The following is a 17,673-nucleotide window of genomic DNA, read 5'->3' as shown; positions in this document are numbered from 1 at the left end:
AGGTAGGTGAGTTTTGTAGCTACGGCTGGGTCGGCTACTTATTTAATTCAATACATACCTATTGTGTATCTTAATCAGCTTTTTTGTTTGCTCTCCTAAATTGGATTAACGGCGCTGACGTGGAAACCTGTTGGTAAGCGGAAGACGTGCCGAAGATACTGAGCCACACGTGAATAGTAACTCGTAGTGGTAAAAATAATGCGTGAAAAATAACAAGATGCGTACGAGATGTTCCTTGAAGACATCAACGGTTTCTCCTACAACGGATGCAACGAGAAATTCTGCCAAGTAAGTTCATGGCTCATACCAAACCTACCGCACCCCGCTGCCACAAGGGATCCGGAGTTTCAACACATCGTGATGGTTTTGACGTCATGGAGGGCCGTCCCAAGTCTCCTGAACGACCAATACTGCATCCACGACTCTCTTTCGTGGAGGTGGCCCACCGCCCAGAATATCTTAACATCCGTCCTCGAACGAGAGTCCAGTTGTTCCGTCTGCCATCCAGTAGTAGCCAATGCGTTAGCGGGTCTGTACGATGCGGGCGACTGTCAGCGGAAAGCAAAATACTGGGTCCAACAAAACATCACAGAGTTGAGGAAACCCCAAAGTCTGGCACGCGAACAGAAACCTAAAAACCATAATTCGATATGCCAACTCGTCGATTTCGAGGTTGGATACGCATCGAGAAACGAGACGGAGGGAATAGCACAAAATCAGAATCTGATACCTTCGAATTATTACCAGCAAAAGGATCACGGCACAGCTTGGGACCAAGCGATACACTCGCCAGGTTTTTTTCTTACTAAATTAGAACCGTGGCGTTTTGAATTTCTTGGATTTGCGCTTCTCAATACGGGGATACTGCTTTTAGATTGTGGCTCGCTCCCGGAAATCGGTCCTAGAACGTGTACAAGGCAACTATGTATCTAATATCCTATAGTTTCCTCAATAAAAAGGAAGGTTAGGTGGCGTTCACTAGGGCTCGGAGTTCCGGAATTATTCTGAGGAGGCGCTCGGTCACGATAGAGGATTGATACGATGTCAAGCAGGCGTTAGAAAAAGGAAAAAGCAATCTCTATCTGACTCGCTAGATAGAATTTGTATAGAGAAGGCGTTTACGCATACCATAGACTCATAAATACTACTATTATTTGATATGAAGGGCCGCCGTCAGAGATCGAGGATCTGTTTAGCTTTCAATGCGTGTACGGGGAAGGGCTGATACATAGGAACACCTCGAATATTAGTATGGCAAGCCCTGGTATCACAGAAGAAGGATTGCCGTGATATAAGGATGTAAGCTTGAAAGATCAATCCGGATAGAATCCCAATGCCAGCCGTCTCCTTATGCAGGGCATCAAATTTACTCCTACCGTAGATGCCATAGCAAACGTACAGGGAAGCAAGCACGTTTGATTCTTTAGTATCAAGCACGAACTCATAAATCACTCAAGAGCGAAGAAGGTATGACAATAAACGTCTTGTGTTATTGTCGGCCACCAGAAGGGGGGGAGGGGGACTACACAAATTCCTTGTAATCCCAAACAAGCCATTGGGTATCTCAACCAGTCGCAAAAACTGCGCGACCAAACCTGCCGCCAACTCCAAATGCCGTTACATGAAAACTGTCGTATGAGAGACCACCACATGAAATCTGCCATATAGGAACCCGCCAGAAGAAACCTGCCAAATGGAAAAAACCAATATGAAAACCGCCACCAAACCGCCACAAGAAATCCATCAACGTAATTATCCGCCATTCATAACCCATCACATCATGCCAAACCACCAGAACAGGAAACAAAACCCAGCCAAATGTACATGAAACCCAGAATGAAAAAGAAATAGGAAAAACCCAACCCATCATATCATAAAACGTAGTCCCATCAAAACCCCAAGTCGGTATCCCCCTCCCCATGCTTCATTTTATACCCCACCCAACCGATCATGCGGGAGGGTTTGCGGGAGGGTTTCCAGGAGCACCAGGCTGCTTCTGCCAATCCCAAGCGGGCAAGACATCATCAGGCTTCTCAAAGGTAGGGCTAACCTCATCGCCGACCTTGAAATCGCGGAACTCGCCATCGGAGCGCATGCGGAAGGTATCGGGCTGGTAGTGCGCGTTGATGTTTCGCTGCGTGCTGTCCGCGAGATCAGCTTCGAGCTTGCGACGCTTGAAGTCCAGCTGGTGGGCCATGAACGGATCTTCAGGCTCGTAAGGGAGGTTCTGGTCGGTGCAGAGCGCGTGGAAGGCTACGTCATCTTCTGTAAGATCGTAAACTGGGCCGGGCTGTGGAAGAGACTGGTCTTCGAGCAGGTCGCTTTTCTGACCGTGAGGAGAGAGGCCAGTTGATGGTTCCACCTTGGCTTGATCCTGAAGGTTAGACCCGGTAGCGGTATCTGCTTGTTCCTCGGCTGGAAAATGCAAGGAGGCGTCTGCGTCCGGCTGGTACTGTTCTCGAAGCTGGAAGTCGGCTGCTTCGACCTCTTTCTCGAAGCTTTCCTGACTCATGAATTGAAAACCGCTCAGGTCCTACTGAGAAGCCACCAAATTCTCGGCCTGGAGATTGCTCTGTCCCTGGCCCATATTCTGGGCGGCGCTTTCAGCCAAGAAATTGAAGTGGTCAGAGAAGGCAGAGAGATCGCCGTAGGGGTTGGGCTGAGTAAAGTTGTTGATGCCATTGGGCATCTCACCACTAAGTGCTTGTCCTCCCAAAAGACCCATGCCAGAGTTGGCTTGTCCAAGGACGAAGGATCCATCGCCTTGGCCGTAGCCCGCCAAGTTCACATTGCCGTACGGCATAGACGTCTGCTGTAGAGTAGGGTCGGGGTAGGTGTAGGATGCGACTGGTTGCTGTGGCATTATGTTGTCGTTGGGTGCGACCGGTAGCTGTGGCATTGTCTCGGGAGCAGCCATCCAATGCTGAGCAAGATCGTGATCGACTCGGAGATGCTCTTGAAGCTCGCCAATATGAACAAACGTGGCATCGCAACCAGTAAGGAGGCATCGAAGCGTCTGTCGGGCTCCGTCATCCACACCGGCAAGTTGTCCGAGAAGGTTGGTCGAGGATTCCTTAGTCTTCGCTTGTCCCTGGGCTTGCTCGGGTCGCGGGAGCTTCAGATGAACATGGCGAATATGCTTCTCGAGATTGCCCTTAGTAGTAAAGCCCAAGCCGCAACCACCGTTCCAAGCAGCCAAGTCATTGGTGCCGCTCACATCGAACTCGCCGCAAACAAAGCGCGTGCCTTGATGATAAGCTTTGACGTGTGCATCCATGTTGGACTTCTTAGTAAACAACTTTGTGCAGCCAGGCCAGGTACAAGAGATGATCTTGCGTTGCTCAACACTCTTCTTAGGTTCGTTGTGTTGAGATTCGACGTGTTGATCAAGTTCAAGCTTGAGGTTGCATTGAAAACCACAAAAAGTGCATTTGTGCTTGTGGTGGTTTTTCTTGATGTGCTCATCCAATTGAGCTACTGTGGGGAAGCCGATGTTGTTCCCGCCCTGCTGGCATTCATCGCACCAAAACTTGATTAGACCGTGCTGTCGCTCCTTGTGGCGTCTAAGAGATGCGGCGTTATCGAACGACGCCTGACAGAGCAAGCCGGACTCATCAAGGCCATCACAAGCGTATCCAGCCGCATTATGGTGGATTGTGCGCATGTGACGATCAAGGGTTTCTGGCTTGCGGAATGTCATGTTGCAAGGCACACAAGTAAGCGGCTTCTTCTTCTCATGCGATTTCAAGTGTCGCATGAGCTTTGCTCGAACAGCAAACGCCTTTCCGCAACCTTGAATAGTACACACATGGTCACGAATGCCGTCATGGCTCTTCATGTGATCATGGCGGCTCTTCTTGGTGGCGAAGTGACTGCCGCATTCGTCGCACTTGAAGGGGCGTTCACCGGTGTGGGTGCGCATATGCCCTTCAAGACGGCACGGGCGATTGAATGCCAGATTGCAGATGTGGCAAATGCGTGTCTTTAAGTCGGAAGGATATTGCTTGCGACCGCTCGTAGTTTTAGGCGCAGCCGGGGTGAGAGCTGGAGCGGGAACGGGGGCGGGAGTGGGAGCATAGGTAGTAGCTTCCGTCAATGGTGTAGCTACATCAATCGGTGTTCCAACGTTCGACACATCATTGTCAGAATCACCATCCTCGAAATCACCATCGTCGTGGGAGCTCTGGTTGTGGTAGCTTCGGCTGCGGTAGCTCTCGGGGCGGTAGCTCTGCGATTGGTTGGTCTCGTTCTGGCCTGTCTCGTTCTGGCCCGTCTCGTTCTGGAACGCCTCGTTCTGACCTGCGTCGTTCTGGTCTGCGTCGTTCTTGGCTGTCTCGTTCTGGTCTGTCGCGTCACCTCCAGTGTTGCTTATAACGTTAGAATTGAAATCGTTGAAGAGTTGGGTGCTGAGACCGTCTGTAGAGAGACGCGATTAGTATTTGAATATAGGATTGAGATTACCTAGCCTACATTGAATAAGATCAAGTCTGCGAGCTTTGGTGACACCTGGGTCACCCTCAGCGGGTGAGTCCGCACGTCTCTTCATTGCGAGATTGAATGACAATTACAAAGCGAGTGACAATTAAAACGGTCGCAATTTAAGGTATAAAGGGAATTTATTTAGAACGCAAAAGACGATTCAAGTTCGTGGGGTAAAGATTGAACGAGTAAGGAATCGTGAGGAGAGAAATTGATGTAATTGAGTTGAAAAAGTTATTGTAGAGAGCTGTGACAATTGTGTAGGTATATATCGATAACGAATTAAAGTGGTACGCTGTAAAAAAAAAAGTTACAGGGACATACCCGAGTTGTGGGGGATAAGCCATTATCGTTAAGCCCTCTAGGGCAAATGCGGCCTAGCGTTATTTTAATCACACGGTGGACGTGGGGTCATAAGCAGCCTTGGAAATTCTTAGCCTCGATCTCTTTCAACAATTTACTTCACCTTCTCTGACTTTTTTTTCGCGTCGCATTCAATCAAAAACCACCTTTTCGTCTGCGGTTTATCAACCAACATCAAAACCACATCGCGTCGATCTTTATCTATACAAAACATTCGTTTAGAGTTGATCTATTGATCTCATAATAAACAAGATGTCTGACTTCGGTGATGAGGGTGATGTTGGAGGGTGAGTCCACTGTTTAGCATCTCGGTACATTTCAGTGTATTCGAAGCGTCGCATCTAATTATTTAATGCGTTACAGAGACGAGCCTATGTACGAGGATGAAGAGGTCTTCGAAGACGAGCTTGACCCTGAAGTTCTCGATGAAGATGAAGAGTTCAATCGTCGACACTTAGAAGAGGAAGAGGCCACCGTCATCGGAGGCGACCCGTCTGCTGCCGCAAACCGAACCAAGGCGACTACAAAGTCCCACAAAGACAAGAAAGTCCCTAACGAAGAACGAATCACCACCCCGTACATGACCAAGTATGAGCGAGCTCGTGTGTTGGGTACTAGGGCGCTACAGATCAGGTAAGGACGACATTGATGGGTACATTGAGACTAGACGTATTCTAATTGAATGTCGCATAGTATGAATGCCCCTGTCCTCGTGGATCTAGAAGGAGAGTCCGATCCGCTTCAAATTGCCATCAAAGAACTTCGCGAGAAGAAGATTCCGCTGATCATCCGCCGTTACCTGCCTGATGGCTTGTATGTCTTCAACTTCTTCTACCAATGTGGTAAATGATACTAATGGCCATATAGCTACGAGGACTGGTCGTGTGAAGAGCTACTCCAGTGAATTGACTACTGCTAGAGTATTTTCCTCTGGGTCAAATACAATTTGGTCCTTGCATCGCCTCTGGGATCGCCCCAAGATACTCTCGATTTCGTCACGGGTAGGATAAGGCTGGCTTATAGGAAGGCCGAAAAAGAATGAATCGTCAGATGGTTAAAGAGAAGTGTGCATGAGCATTGGAGTTTGTGGTTTGTTTAAGGAATATATCAGATTTTCCCCGGGCATAGTCCTTCTTGATACGCCTCATTGTAGAGCCAACATTCAATCGGCCTATAATACGTTATCTAATTACCTCGCTAGGCAAATGTAGATTGCATCATAATGTTTTCTATAGCTATGGCAACGCCTGTCAGCCTCAGCTGAACGGGTAGACACCCCATGACAAACGACAATCACATACGTCAGCAGTGAGATATATTGCCAGATACGGCGAGACGTTCTTACCGAGTTTACCGATAGTCTTGCCGTTAACTGTGGTTTTCTCGATTGCGTTGTTATTGCGTATATCAGATCTAATAGCAAAGGAACGAAACAGATAATTTGTTTCGATATCCTGCATTCGTGAACATTGCCCATACTAATATATGTGCTGCTGTCGCAATCAATTCTATTCATGAGTAAACCATCGTACTTTGATGAAAAGTTTACATACGTTTTCTATGTACTTGAATGGCTTGCTACGCGAGAAAGCGCAAAAGGGCGGTGATCAATTCGTGTTGGAAGTGTTATCTAAATCTGTATATTTATCTAATGCGGTGTGATGATTAAACATAGGTACATATAGTTACCTATGGATGGCTATGGAAGAAATCCCCATTCAGAAAGCCCGCCAAGATTTCGGGAGCACTCAGTGGATGGTTATAGGTTAGGCGGCATATAACACAGCATGAATACAACATGAGACCGCAGCATCTTACCAGACGAACGGACCTATGACGTTGTCTGACTATTGAAGGATGCAGGTCAGCTGCTGCAGCCGCATTCCCTTACACTCGACTAACTCGTAATATTGGTGGAGGGATTAGGAACCACGGGAAATCTTTTTTGAATACGAAGTAGAGAAACGTTGCTCTGGAGATTCTATCCATCATATCGCAACTTCAGTAACGAAATCTACTAGGTACCTGCATGTGGCTCGTGAGAATCAGCAGAGTAACCAGGATATCTATCGTACATACTATAGGTATGGACATATGTACTGTACATGGCAAATTTGCTTAGACCGTTAGAAGAAGAAGATAATGCGACAGTGGCTTTCTTTTGGGTTCCTTGGCTAATGTGATTAACAGCATGTTTCGTAGATTCGACTCTAGAGATTCTAGATCGTGTACTATACCAAGTAGATCAAGCAGACAAAGTAGACCGAGCGGTGCTTCATTGATTGTTACATACCTGTATAAATAAAAGGCTGTGTTTGCTGTTGCGGATGCACGACATATTAGAGGTATTAGAATTTAGATCCATAACCCAGTTCATTATTTGTCGTACGGTTCATATTTGTTGTTGCCCATCAAAGTACTCTGTATTCCCAGGTGCACAATCTAGGACTACATTTATGTAGTACGACATCGTACCCGATCTAAGCGGAGCTCTATTGCTGATCGACATCAACTATTTAATCCTTCCTATTGCCCACATTACTCCCGCATTGTTTGTGATTGTCAGGCACGACTTACCTAGTACTTACCTAGGTACCTACCGAGAGACTTCACATAATACTTCCTTCCTTCCTTTGTTTGTTGAATCTATAACATTCGTTCCTAACAAAGGAAAAAAACATCAAGACTCTTCCTCCTTCTTACAACTTACTTCGAAAGTTCCTTACCAAGACACGCCATCGCAAACCTGATTCTCTACTGGCAGCCATGCAGTTAATAGCAATTGTTACCAGCATAGTCGCAGCTGTGACTTGTGTCTCTGCTCGCGGAAGACCGTCGCTAGCTAAGAGAGAAATCGGAGGTGTAAGTTCTGTTCCTTCCCCGGGTCCCACTCTCTGACAGATAACGGTAAACGATAAACGGATTGCTGACTTGCGCGGGAACGTCCAGGTCCTAATCTGTAATGGCGCCAACGCTACGGGTGCGTGCCACTATGAGGTCTATTCTCTCAAGGACTGCCACAACATGCCCGACGGCTTCTCGGGAAGCACCAAGACCTTCGCTCCCGATGGCGACGCGTTCTACTGCTTTCCCAGAGTGTAAGTCAATGCATCCATCATAGCTTCCTTTGTCTTTCGCCTCTGCACAGTCGGGCTAATATAATATGTAGAGGTCAATGCGATGAAATCTGCACATCGCCCACGGGCTGCACATTTGGCGCCGTCTCCTTCTACAACCCTGTCAAATGGGACCTGTCAACCATACAGTGGGACCATCTCATCGAGTCGTTCGACTGTTACCAGAACCAAACGACAAAAGCATAGATGAGGAAGTGTCGACGTGAATTGATTGAGGAGGTTAATGGAATCGTCGGAAATGGTGTTAGACAAAATAGACGTCCTTAATACTATAATGAGTAAAAACAAGAAGATGGAAGTCGAATTGAGTTTACGATTAATTAAAACGAAACGAAACCAAACGAGCTAGCGGGATGCCGATGATTCGACGACGGAGTCTTCCCGGTATTCGGAGTGTTTCTGGTATTCAAACGGCGCCAATGACGTCGGTCTAGATGCTTGGAATGTGGGGTTAGATAAAGGAAACGACATCTCGGGGCTGTTCTGTACGCACCGATGGCGGGGTTATTCTTCGATAGTCCAAAAAACTGCCGGGGAGGAGCTTGAGGGGAATCGGAAGATGGTTGATGTAGTTCTCTCTCACACATATTAGAAATTATAATCCTGTTAAAGACTTGAATCATTTCCATCATAGCTATCTCTACCCGACTTCTCTCCCGTCTTCAAGTTAGATCTATATATCTAACCTCTAGACAACCATTCCCCAATCCCCTCCCTCTTTCCCCAATTTCCAAACAGCATCACACACGAAGCCATACATCCAACCCAGTAAAAATGGCCTTCGAGACCAAAGCCACAATCGCCAACTTCGGCGGCAAGCTGCTAAAGCTGCAACACCAATCCACCAGCACCGGCACCCCCATGGACGTGAACCTCTTCCTGCCCCCCAGCGTCTCCAGCGGGTCCAAGGTCCCCGTCCTAATCTACCTATCAGGACTAACCTGCACGCCCCAAAACTGCACCGAGAAAGGGTTCTTCCAAGCCGCCGCCGCACGCCGCGGCATCGCGCTCGTATGGCCGGACACCTCGCCCCGCGGCGCGAACCTCGCGGGCGAGACCGAGAGCTGGGACTTCGGGGCTGGAGCGGGGTTCTACGTCGACGCGACGCGGGAGCCGTGGAGCGCGCACTACAAGATGGAGACGTACATCACCACGGAGCTTCCCGGCGCGCTCTTCGCCGCGTTCGGCGAGCAGCTCGACGCCTCGCGGGTCAGCATCACGGGACACAGCATGGGCGGGCACGGCGCGCTGACGCTGTACCTCAAGAACCCCGGGAAGTACCGCAGCGTCAGCGCGTTCGCGCCCATCGCGAACCCGAGCCAGTGTCCGTGGGGCATCAAGGCTTTCACGGGCTACTTCGGCGACGCGGATAAAGAGGCCTGGAAGAAACACGATGCGACGGAGTTGGTGAAGACGTGGAAGGGCGATTTGAAGGCCCTCGTGGATGTGGGCACTGGGGATAATTTTTATAAGGCGGGGCAATTGTTGCCGGAGAATTTTGAGAGGGCGGTTAAGGAGGCGGGGGTTGAGGGGTTGGAGTTGAGGTATCAGCCTGTGAGTATCTTTTTTTTTCTTTTGTCGTGGACGGTTAGGGGTAGCTTGATTCTAATCTCTGTGCAGGACTACGACCACTCGTACTTCTTCATGTCGAGCTTCGCCGAGGACCATGTCGCACACGCTGCTAAATACCTGCTCGCTTAGAGAGGGTTAGGGGAAGGTAGCTATTCGTCAACTGGGAGCTTCGAGAGCTCGAGTTCCGACTGTGAACCGTGTTCGTTCCTATGTTGAATTCGGAACTTGCTAACGGAAGACTATGGGTAAAAAGGACGAAGACACGGATATCTCGCCATCGAGGTTATGATCGAGATAGAGAACAGCAAGGCCTAAATATAGGTATAGTGTATCACTTATGAAGGCGCCTGATAGGAAGTCCTAAAAAGAAATGTATATGCGGTTATGATTAACGCATCAAGAACACACAAGCATGCTTCTTATGTAAATTACGTACGTGGTATATATCAACATTCGAAGTCACGGATATCTTCAGAAAACAAAGGACATCAACCTCCCCCCGGGCCTCGCCCTTAGGTCTGGACCTTCCTGCTCTTCATCGTTATCTTCGTCTTCGTCTGCGTCTTCTAGCTTATCCTCTTTTCCACTTCGGCTGTGAAGCCCTCCTTCTCGAGCTTGCTCTTCGTTTCGGCATCTACCTCTCGCCGTATCCGGTGGAAGGCAAGTTTCTCGAAACGGCTCATCCCCTTCCACCAATGTTGACCGGCTTCGTGATCGCTAATGCGCTCGACGAGTTCTGATGTTTTTATCCGAACGTCGCGGTCCTTGTGGAACAGCCCAAGCGCTATGTAGAAAAGCCCCGCGTGGGACTCGGGTGCTACAGACAATAGCAAGCATATCTCGTCGTACGAATGGACGTATTTGGAGAATGCTAAATAGATCTCCCGACTTTGTACCGGATTTAGACGTTGCGACCGAAGGCGGTCATGCATGTGATGCAAGTCTAATCCCTTTAAGGGTCGGATGGTGTATAATTGGGCCAGGTCCTATAATCATTTTGTTAGTTGCTAGGATGAGTTATTTCGATTGAGGCGGCCTCTTACCTGAATGTAGCTGTAATAGCTTCTAGTATTTCTCCAGCCTTCAATCCGACAAACATTGCCAGCAAGCTCCTTTTGCTTGGCGTTCTCGTCCGCCCACACATATCCATGCCCGCCCGTGAGTGTTTCAAACTCGTCATTTCCGATGTATAAGGCACTAGCTCCATACACCGTCTCCTCGAATGCGGCGGCTATGCGGGTGAACCTCACGACCCAGTCTCGCCACTTCGCTCTAATGACTCGTTCTCCACGCCTCGCTGTTATACTTTTAAGAATATCATTCATGAACACGACATCACCCGTATAGTCCACGTTCCCATTAGATGAGCCGCTAAGTGTGTTCGCAAATGACGGGTTCTGCTGCTGGAAGTATACAAGTCCCTCCGTAATTGGCGCGGGCTCGATCTTCTCGCTGATCTTCATTCGTCCTGTCTGGAGGTCGCATAGTAAATCCCACCACTCAGGGTGTAGTTCAAATGTTGGGTTCGTAACTCCGGCGATGAAGCCTGGAACTTTTAGAAGATCGTCGACCTTGGTAAGATCCGTGTATGGGAATGCATGCCTAGAGAATCCCCGTAGCACACCACCAGAGGCCAGAGCACACGCTGCTAACACGGCTTCCGCAACTTCGCCTGATGGCATAGTATGCCCAAGGAAAATTACCCTCTTCTGGGTTAGAAGAGCATTAGCAAGTACTATTATAGGATGGGTTCCTGGCCCGTTCGTAGTTAGGTGCGTATGTATCGAAAACTGTTGAACCGACTTTGCATGCGGCTCCGAAAATGTCTGGATTAGTTTGATAAGAGAGAAATCCCCAACTGTTTCCGGCATAATTGCTGTCGGAATCTTAACGGGGATCGGTATACCCTTGTACATGACTTTGCTCTCGAATTCGTGCGTATCTCGCGGGACCGAGTAAGCAGATTGTCCTTCGAGATGAGCCTTCGTCCCTCCTCGAGAAATGCCTTGTAATTTAGGAGGACTTCTGCTTGCGTCGAATGGCTCGCCAAGCCCTTCACTCTTGTCCTCGGTTATTCGCCTCTGTATCATCCGTTCGAATTTTTCGACGAACAGGTCCTGATTGTTACTAGCTTGTAAGAGATGTCTCTCAAGCAAGCTGAGCTTTGGCATTAAAGATAGGTCCATGTTATTGACAGCCTCATAAAGCATAGATAATGTTTCTGGGACAGGAGACTTGTAGTATTCCTCGAGGGCAAGTAATAGGAGAGGCTGCGACAGTTAGTGATGTGGGAAAAGGATATTAAGGTATACTACAACCAACCTTATAGATATGTAAAAAGGGATGTCTTGTACATATAGCCATTGCTTTGACTATAGCGCCTCTTTTCACTGATTTATCGTGTCTTGTATAAACCAAATTTAGTACGTATATTAGCGGGGGACCTTCTCCTCCTTCAGGTTCTGAATCTGTTGAAGAGTCGTCATCCCAATCATCATCGTCCTCTTCTTCGTCTTCACCCTCGTCAATTGTCTCGTCGTCTTCGTTGATTATCCCAGCAGCCCTGTCCCTTCTTCGCTTCCTGCGCTTTCGTCTTTCTTCTTTCTCTTTTTGCAATTCTTCATCCTCCTCTTGGCTTGTGTCCTTATGCAGAAAGAAGATGGTCCAATCTTGATTGCGCGAATGAACTTGATCCGGCAACATAAGTTCAGCTAACATATGCTCATCCCCGGTGATTGCGACTGGAAATTGATGTTCCATGACAGGGCCTCGGTCGATATCGAAAGAGGCGACTAGGATATACTCGACATGGTTTTCTGAGTCGCGGGGATATTGCGAACGTAATTTTCTCGGAGATTGGCCATTAGGATTATGTCGCTTTGGAGCCTCGAGAGAAGAGTGTTGCGAAGAAGACGCGGCGGTTTGACTTGCCAGCGAAGAAGTCTTGGACTTCGAACTAGGATCCGACGTACGATCGTTGTTCATGATGGGAGGCTGTGGAGATCGTGGAGGTCGCGAATTATGAGACATCTGCGAGGGGGATCGCGAAGATAAGAAGGATGTGAGAGATGCGCGGTGGTTACCGGTGGCGCCATTAGAAAGGGATTGGCTAGTATTTGTTCGAGACAGGTAGGGGAACGCCATTTGAGTAGATGCCATTAGTAACCAACGACTCGGGTCTGGTATGATCGTCGCGCGGTTGACAGGACCGCCGCGGTGGGACTGCTCGGGGCAGTGATCAAGCGCAGATCCTCACAGCCGGAGCTCCTTGGCCGATAATAAAAGGATATATGGCCGAAATATGTATACCTTGGTATTGCGCCGGAATTCAAGAGTATGACACGTCGAATTGATGCAGATTGCGACTGGCGGTCCCGTCGTGGCGGGGGATTCGATCAGCACTACTGTGCCATGCGCAACTCAGGGGTTGCGCCGTGTCTACCTATTTGCGATGTCGCGATAGACCGATAAACCGTACGAAGTACCACCGAGAGAGATCAGAGATCGAACCAGAAGACGCACAAGACCAATGCCAACGGCAATCGGAAGTGAAAAGTTGGAGTAAGAGAGGTCAATGGCCGAGACATGATCTGCTACACATTCATCTCTTCGGTGTTGTCTGAACTCAAAAGGCGGTACTTCACCCTGAGCAAGGGGGGGTTCAACTTCAAGATTGGGGGAGAGAAAAAAAGGTACCGGAGACCAGCGAGACGAATGGAAGCGAAAGAGAGTTTCGTATCAAATTTAGACCCTTGCTCTGAAGACCCCTGTTTCTTGTTGTACAGCCAATGATTTAGCTCGGCTAGAGGCTTTAGGGCGCTATTTAGGGGTCTAGGATGCTAGGGGCTATCCCTTTTAGTGTTCTATTAGCGCCTCTCAGGCTCTGATGCCCTCTAACGCGCTTTCCTTTTTGAACCCCCACCTCCCTGCTGCGACTAATCCTGCTACCACAACCACCAAATCAAATCCATTCATCGCAGCCCGATCGACCAAAGGGAAGCGGGGAGGCGGGTCCTGTTTTACCGACAGTTCATACGTCCTTCCAAGGTTATGTCTGTACGACATCGATGGTATGATAAACCGCTTCCTGTTCAACACATGGCGCAAGCCACGGATGGCCATAAACCTTATTTGAAGCTATCGAAGTCAAGGATCATCCGTGCAATTCGTCTTTAACTCAATCTATTTCTTCACTTCGAGACGTCGAATTCCCTTTTTAGGAAGTGAAGAAATGACACCTAATTCAGTATCCTCGACGCAATGTACGTGATTCGAGAGAGAAATTTTAGGATTTATACTACGCCATGGCTGTCACTAGTCTGGTATTGACTTACAAATGGCCACTCTGGCCTGAACGACTGGGCTTTAATATCGAATGGCTATTTATGTGGCTTCAGATTGGGGTTTGTCAAAATGGTATCAAGTAATTAGATGGTAATAAGATACTAGACGAAGCGAAGTCATAATTGGGTGATCTGATAGGACTGAACGACAACCGGAATTCCAACTGCGAGACGATGGTGGAACTGAGATATATGTATATCAGCCCTAATAATCCCAGGGAAAGGTTCAGAAGAACCAATTTTTCAACGTTTTTGCGAAATAAATGAATAAATATCATTGCACTTTTCCCGCAAGTAGTACTAGCACTGGCTAATCGAGGGCACGGGGAGGAGTTATTAGCTAGTGCTAGTATCGACATTTTGAAAGTGTGTAAGTAATTGATTACTGTGAATTTACACAAAATATATTTCTGATCAAAAATTGTGTTCGATCTTTCTGAAAACTATGGATGTGTGCACGTGAGAGTGTTCGGTGACATCATTCTGCCGAATTTAGTAAGTGGGTGTATGGTTGCTCCGCAACGCTTCCGTGCGAACCCATACAGTGATTTCGGGGTTGCGATACAGAACATCGCGCCTAGGCCATCTTGGAATTCAATACGATACGAATCTGACATTCTCTTTTGCGACACACTAACGATCAAATTCGAGCTCAATTCCGGAGGTGGCGTATTTTGCCCGCTATCACCAACAACATTACACTTTTTAAAAAGCACCATCTTTCTACGTATCTTGTTTACTTGTTATCGATAAAACCTGTGACACGGTCCTGGGAATTAACTCCCGTGACGCGACAATGGTTAGTTATGAGTAATGAATCCACTTACCAGCGGAGCTCCATGCATCGATCATCTCTCCTTTCGAGATACGATTGACTGAAACAAATGCTTACATGATCCAGGCCATGCCAGCGGGTTATAAGCCATCACCTTTAGGTTACGGCTCTCCTCGAAGTTCTCCTTTCCGCAGACCGGAGTCCCCTTCGTCCCCCTCGACGCCTAGATATACGACGCCGACCCAGACACCGACGAAGACATCGACAAAAGTTGGGAATTTGCATACCCCTTCTAAATTTACTGCCACAGTAGAGTCACCTACGAGCAACACAGACAGTCATACTCCGCGTAGATACGTCAAGACGAGCGAGATGCCACCTCCCCACCCTCTCGCTTCACCGGTGCATCTATCATCGTCACGTCCACAAGCACCATTGCAAGGGAATGCCCTCTCGCAATTACAACCAGCGCAGGTCCGCGTTCTAAGGGATGGGTTTCAAATCTTGGATAGAGATAGTGATGGGGCCGTGAATAGGGAAGACGTCGCAGATATGCTCAACCAGCTAGGTATGTTCCACAGCTCACAATCGAGCCATTGAACGCCAATACTCACATATGTCAACTTACAGGACTACCCTCTAGCCCATCCGACATATCACAGTTCTTCCCGCCTGGAGGACCGCAGACCACGACTCTTGCCGTATTCCTCAATTCGATAGCTTCGACATTGGCCGCGATGTCGCCAAGCGCGGAACTCCTATCGGCCTTTTCCGCCTTCGACGATGACGATAGCGGTCAAGTAGACCTTAACGAGCTACGAGATGCGCTGCTGCACACAGCGCCGGAGCCAGGAGAGAGGGCTCTGACGCCGTTGGAGGTTGACAAGATCATGGTTGGGTTTAGTGGTAGAAGGGCTTTTAGCAAGAACAGCATGGCTGGCGGACTGGGCAAACGCGGTGAGGTTTTCAGGTACCAGGAGTTCGTGAATTCCATCGTAGGCGGAAACGGATCGTCAGAACCTACTTCCCACGAGAGTTCCGAGGGTTGAGGCCGTATCGGTGAAGGTCCTTGTATGATGTATGTGGAATTTTGTATTCGTCGGAGGTTTACGAACACGTGCCTTGGATGGGCATGGTGCTGAGGAGTTTGAGTGGTCAAATATGATTATGGGTTATTGCCATTGGTACCAACCCGGATCGATACGAAATTCTTCGTATTGCAGGGATTAAGATATTTACCTAGTATGTTGCCGATAGGTCTCCTTAGAATTCCAAGCAACAGTCTCAACATCGATGGTGGCTGAACTAGGTACTTAATATACAATGACCAACAATATGGTCTATTAGAGTTATATGGAATACGAGTCTGATTGTATCGGCCACGTTTGCTATTTCTGAAATACTTATCTATATACTTTATGACACTGTATAACCATCGGGTTATTACCAAAGACTGAGAGTTGAGATTAGACTCACTATAGTATCGATCCATCCTGCCATCTAAGATTTATAGAAATGGCAGAGTGTTTGCCCAGTGTGCTTTGGATGACTATAGCCTCAAATGCATTATCATTTGTGTAAGACGATTGGTAGGTATGACACATTCGCATCCATGGATGTCGACGTCTTCAAAAAGGAGGTGATACATAGGCTACTAAGCAAACAATATAAGAATGAAAATCATCACTTCTCGTCAATATCAAGGACCGACGTTGCCACAAACTTACCCTTCGATTACTTAATGTGGTTTGCTATTATACGGTTGTAGCACAAGCTGCGTTAAACCTTATCAATCAAACTCTGAACCAGCTTTGAGGCTAATTCTTGAACTGTGATTGGCCTCAACAATTAAAGTAAACCGTTTACTTTCTGTTCCGCCGGTCCGCCGTTGAAAACATGTGAATATCGGGGACTATTCGTAACTACCGAATAAGACGATCATCAATAACAGATAATCCAATATAGGTGACGAGTCAATCGGTGAGCCATGTGAGCCATGTGCTTCTAGGCATCCCATGTTGATAACCATAACCATAATCTGATAATTATTACAGTCAAAGAGCTGGAGCTGGAGTTGAAACAAATCCACTTCATCATCCACTTCGCCCGCTGTGGGAACAATAGGAATTATACGCGGTTACAATCACAACTTGGCGGCTTGGCAAATCAATCACTCTCGACAGAGGACTTACATCATCTAAATGCATCTTCCCGCTTGGCCCAAGCGCCTGGATACCGCAGTCTCTTACATCAGATTTGTACCTTCCCCATAGAAGCTTCGAGAATCGGTGGAAGACAGAGGCAATCCATTGGCTGGAGGAAGGTGGGAGAGTGGGTATTGGTGGATATGATGTCTAGTCTACAGGGTCCTCCTGCCGCTCCTCGGAACGATCCTTGTGACCCCTGTCCATCTTCTCATCTCGGCTTTTCAGGATCCAGTACTCCGCGTATAGTACTAGCGACCTCGGGATATACATATGATGATCAATTTGATGTTTGATGAGATTCATATCATGAAGGACTGGAGGTAGAGGAGACAAGAGGAGGTAGGCTGGCAGGATAGAAGGTTGAGATAGGGTTGTAGAGGGTGTGTCAATGTGTTGCCGCAGTGAGCGCTGTCCTAAGTACAACAGTTCCAAATTGGTGTGGTTCAGCCTCTCCTATTGCGAGTGTGACGACGGGATTGGCCTGATAGAATACTACCTGGACAAGCGTACCGGAGATATATGACCATTCAAAACCCCATACTTACGTTACAGACGCTAAATAATTGTAAACAAAATCATGCCTTCGACCTGGCTATTGGCGAACCGAGCATTCAACCTCCTTGAGTTTAATCAACATGAATGGATATTGGGTAGAATTATAGTAGTGTTGACAGTCTGGTGGTCACTGGTGAGTAGTGATAGTGGTAAAAGTTACTACATGCAGTATGTGGTAGTATGCGTCAGTGGGGGGCTGGAACTGGATGGTAACTGCTGGCTAATGGATAGGCCTAGCTTTT

At 47.9% G+C, this 17,673-nt stretch overlaps 7 protein-coding genes across 7 annotated transcripts; 5 read left to right on the top strand and 2 right to left on the bottom strand.

Annotated features, from left to right (window-relative positions):
- Window positions 1-12: 12 nt before the first annotated feature.
- On the top strand, window positions 13-961 carry GGS22DRAFT_198651 (uncharacterized protein). Its single transcript, XM_047966162.1, has one exon. It carries the CDS (start codon window positions 229-231, stop codon window positions 931-933), a length of 705 nt encoding a protein of 234 aa, XP_047821155.1. The 5' UTR covers window positions 13-228; the 3' UTR covers window positions 934-961.
- Window positions 962-2,227: 1,266 nt separating this feature from the next.
- Window positions 2,228-4,740, bottom strand: GGS22DRAFT_107643 (uncharacterized protein). The gene is made up of 2 exons (XM_047957853.1): window positions 4,471-4,740; window positions 2,228-4,416 (listed from the first exon to the last, which is right to left on the bottom strand). The coding sequence occupies exons 1-2, from the start codon at window positions 4,544-4,546 to the stop codon at window positions 2,534-2,536; spliced, it is 1,959 nt and encodes a 652-aa protein (XP_047821154.1). The 5' UTR covers window positions 4,547-4,740; the 3' UTR covers window positions 2,228-2,533.
- A 202-nt stretch (window positions 4,741-4,942) lies between these two features.
- On the top strand, window positions 4,943-6,338 carry GGS22DRAFT_156757 (RNA polymerase Rpb6). The gene is made up of 4 exons (XM_047960415.1): window positions 4,943-5,129; window positions 5,206-5,475; window positions 5,536-5,655; window positions 5,710-6,338. The coding sequence occupies exons 1-4, from the start codon at window positions 5,095-5,097 to the stop codon at window positions 5,744-5,746; spliced, it is 462 nt and encodes a 153-aa protein (XP_047821153.1). The 5' UTR covers window positions 4,943-5,094; the 3' UTR covers window positions 5,747-6,338.
- A 1,001-nt stretch (window positions 6,339-7,339) lies between these two features.
- Window positions 7,340-8,565, top strand: GGS22DRAFT_156756 (uncharacterized protein). The gene is made up of 3 exons (XM_047960414.1): window positions 7,340-7,704; window positions 7,792-7,940; window positions 8,012-8,565. Exons 1-3 carry the CDS (start codon window positions 7,609-7,611, stop codon window positions 8,163-8,165), a joined length of 399 nt encoding a protein of 132 aa, XP_047821152.1. The 5' UTR covers window positions 7,340-7,608; the 3' UTR covers window positions 8,166-8,565.
- Window positions 8,566-9,986, top strand: GGS22DRAFT_156754 (S-formylglutathione hydrol). The gene is made up of 2 exons (XM_047960413.1): window positions 8,566-9,533; window positions 9,600-9,986. The coding sequence occupies exons 1-2, from the start codon at window positions 8,754-8,756 to the stop codon at window positions 9,678-9,680; spliced, it is 861 nt and encodes a 286-aa protein (XP_047821151.1). The 5' UTR covers window positions 8,566-8,753; the 3' UTR covers window positions 9,681-9,986.
- GGS22DRAFT_156752 (spindle pole body interacting protein) lies at window positions 9,987-13,192 on the bottom strand. The gene is made up of 3 exons (XM_047960412.1): window positions 11,874-13,192; window positions 10,595-11,821; window positions 9,987-10,537 (listed from the first exon to the last, which is right to left on the bottom strand). Exons 1-3 carry the CDS (start codon window positions 12,708-12,710, stop codon window positions 10,118-10,120), a joined length of 2,484 nt encoding a protein of 827 aa, XP_047821150.1. The 5' UTR covers window positions 12,711-13,192; the 3' UTR covers window positions 9,987-10,117.
- Window positions 13,193-14,470: 1,278 nt separating this feature from the next.
- GGS22DRAFT_156749 (EF-hand) lies at window positions 14,471-16,021 on the top strand. Its single transcript, XM_047960411.1, has 3 exons — window positions 14,471-14,693; window positions 14,796-15,237; window positions 15,300-16,021. Exons 1-3 carry the CDS (start codon window positions 14,691-14,693, stop codon window positions 15,716-15,718), a joined length of 864 nt encoding a protein of 287 aa, XP_047821149.1. The 5' UTR covers window positions 14,471-14,690; the 3' UTR covers window positions 15,719-16,021.
- The last annotated feature ends 1,652 nt before the right edge of the window (window positions 16,022-17,673 follow it).

This window comes from Annulohypoxylon maeteangense (genome assembly GCF_022496945.1).
Source record: "Annulohypoxylon maeteangense strain CBS 123835 unplaced genomic scaffold GGS22scaffold_4, whole genome shotgun sequence".
Taxonomy (NCBI): domain Eukaryota; kingdom Fungi; phylum Ascomycota; class Sordariomycetes; order Xylariales; family Hypoxylaceae; genus Annulohypoxylon; species Annulohypoxylon maeteangense.
The sequence above is the reverse complement of the archived record's forward strand: the minus strand, read 5'-3'. Positions and strand labels throughout refer to the sequence as shown.

Bases quoted from the DNA above. Each gene is read 5' to 3' on its own strand.
- GGS22DRAFT_156756 (XM_047960414.1), top strand. From the start codon at position 7,609: ATGCAGTTAATAGCAATTGTTACCAGCATAGTCGCAGCTGTGACTTGT. The intron at 7,705-7,791 runs GTAAGTTCTGTT...GGGAACGTCCAG, and splicing joins CTAAGAGAGAAATCGGAGGT to GTCCTAATCTGTAATGGCGC. The intron at 7,941-8,011 runs GTAAGTCAATGC...TATAATATGTAG, and splicing joins TTCTACTGCTTTCCCAGAGT to AGGTCAATGCGATGAAATCT.
- GGS22DRAFT_156752 (XM_047960412.1), bottom strand. From the start codon at position 12,710: ATGGCATCTACTCAAATGGCGTTCCCCTACCTGTCTCGAACAAATACT. The intron at 11,822-11,873 runs GTTGGTTGTAGT...TAACTGTCGCAG, and splicing joins CCTTTTTACATATCTATAAG to CCTCTCCTATTACTTGCCCT. The intron at 10,538-10,594 runs GTAAGAGGCCGC...AAATGATTATAG, and splicing joins GCTATTACAGCTACATTCAG to GACCTGGCCCAATTATACAC.
- GGS22DRAFT_156749 (XM_047960411.1), top strand. The intron at 15,238-15,299 runs GTATGTTCCACA...GTCAACTTACAG, and splicing joins AGATATGCTCAACCAGCTAG to GACTACCCTCTAGCCCATCC.
- GGS22DRAFT_156754 (XM_047960413.1), top strand. From the start codon at position 8,754: ATGGCCTTCGAGACCAAAGCCACAATCGCCAACTTCGGCGGCAAGCTG. The intron at 9,534-9,599 runs GTGAGTATCTTT...ATCTCTGTGCAG, and splicing joins TGGAGTTGAGGTATCAGCCT to GACTACGACCACTCGTACTT.
- GGS22DRAFT_107643 (XM_047957853.1), bottom strand. From the start codon at position 4,546: ATGAAGAGACGTGCGGACTCACCCGCTGAGGGTGACCCAGGTGTCACC. The intron at 4,417-4,470 runs GTAGGCTAGGTA...GTCTCTCTACAG, and splicing joins CAGACTTGATCTTATTCAAT to ACGGTCTCAGCACCCAACTC.
- GGS22DRAFT_198651 (XM_047966162.1), top strand. From the start codon at position 229: ATGTTCCTTGAAGACATCAACGGTTTCTCCTACAACGGATGCAACGAG.
- GGS22DRAFT_156757 (XM_047960415.1), top strand. From the start codon at position 5,095: ATGTCTGACTTCGGTGATGAGGGTGATGTTGGAGG. The intron at 5,130-5,205 runs GTGAGTCCACTG...AATGCGTTACAG, and splicing joins GATGAGGGTGATGTTGGAGG to AGACGAGCCTATGTACGAGG. The intron at 5,656-5,709 runs GTATGTCTTCAA...ATGGCCATATAG, and splicing joins CGTTACCTGCCTGATGGCTT to CTACGAGGACTGGTCGTGTG.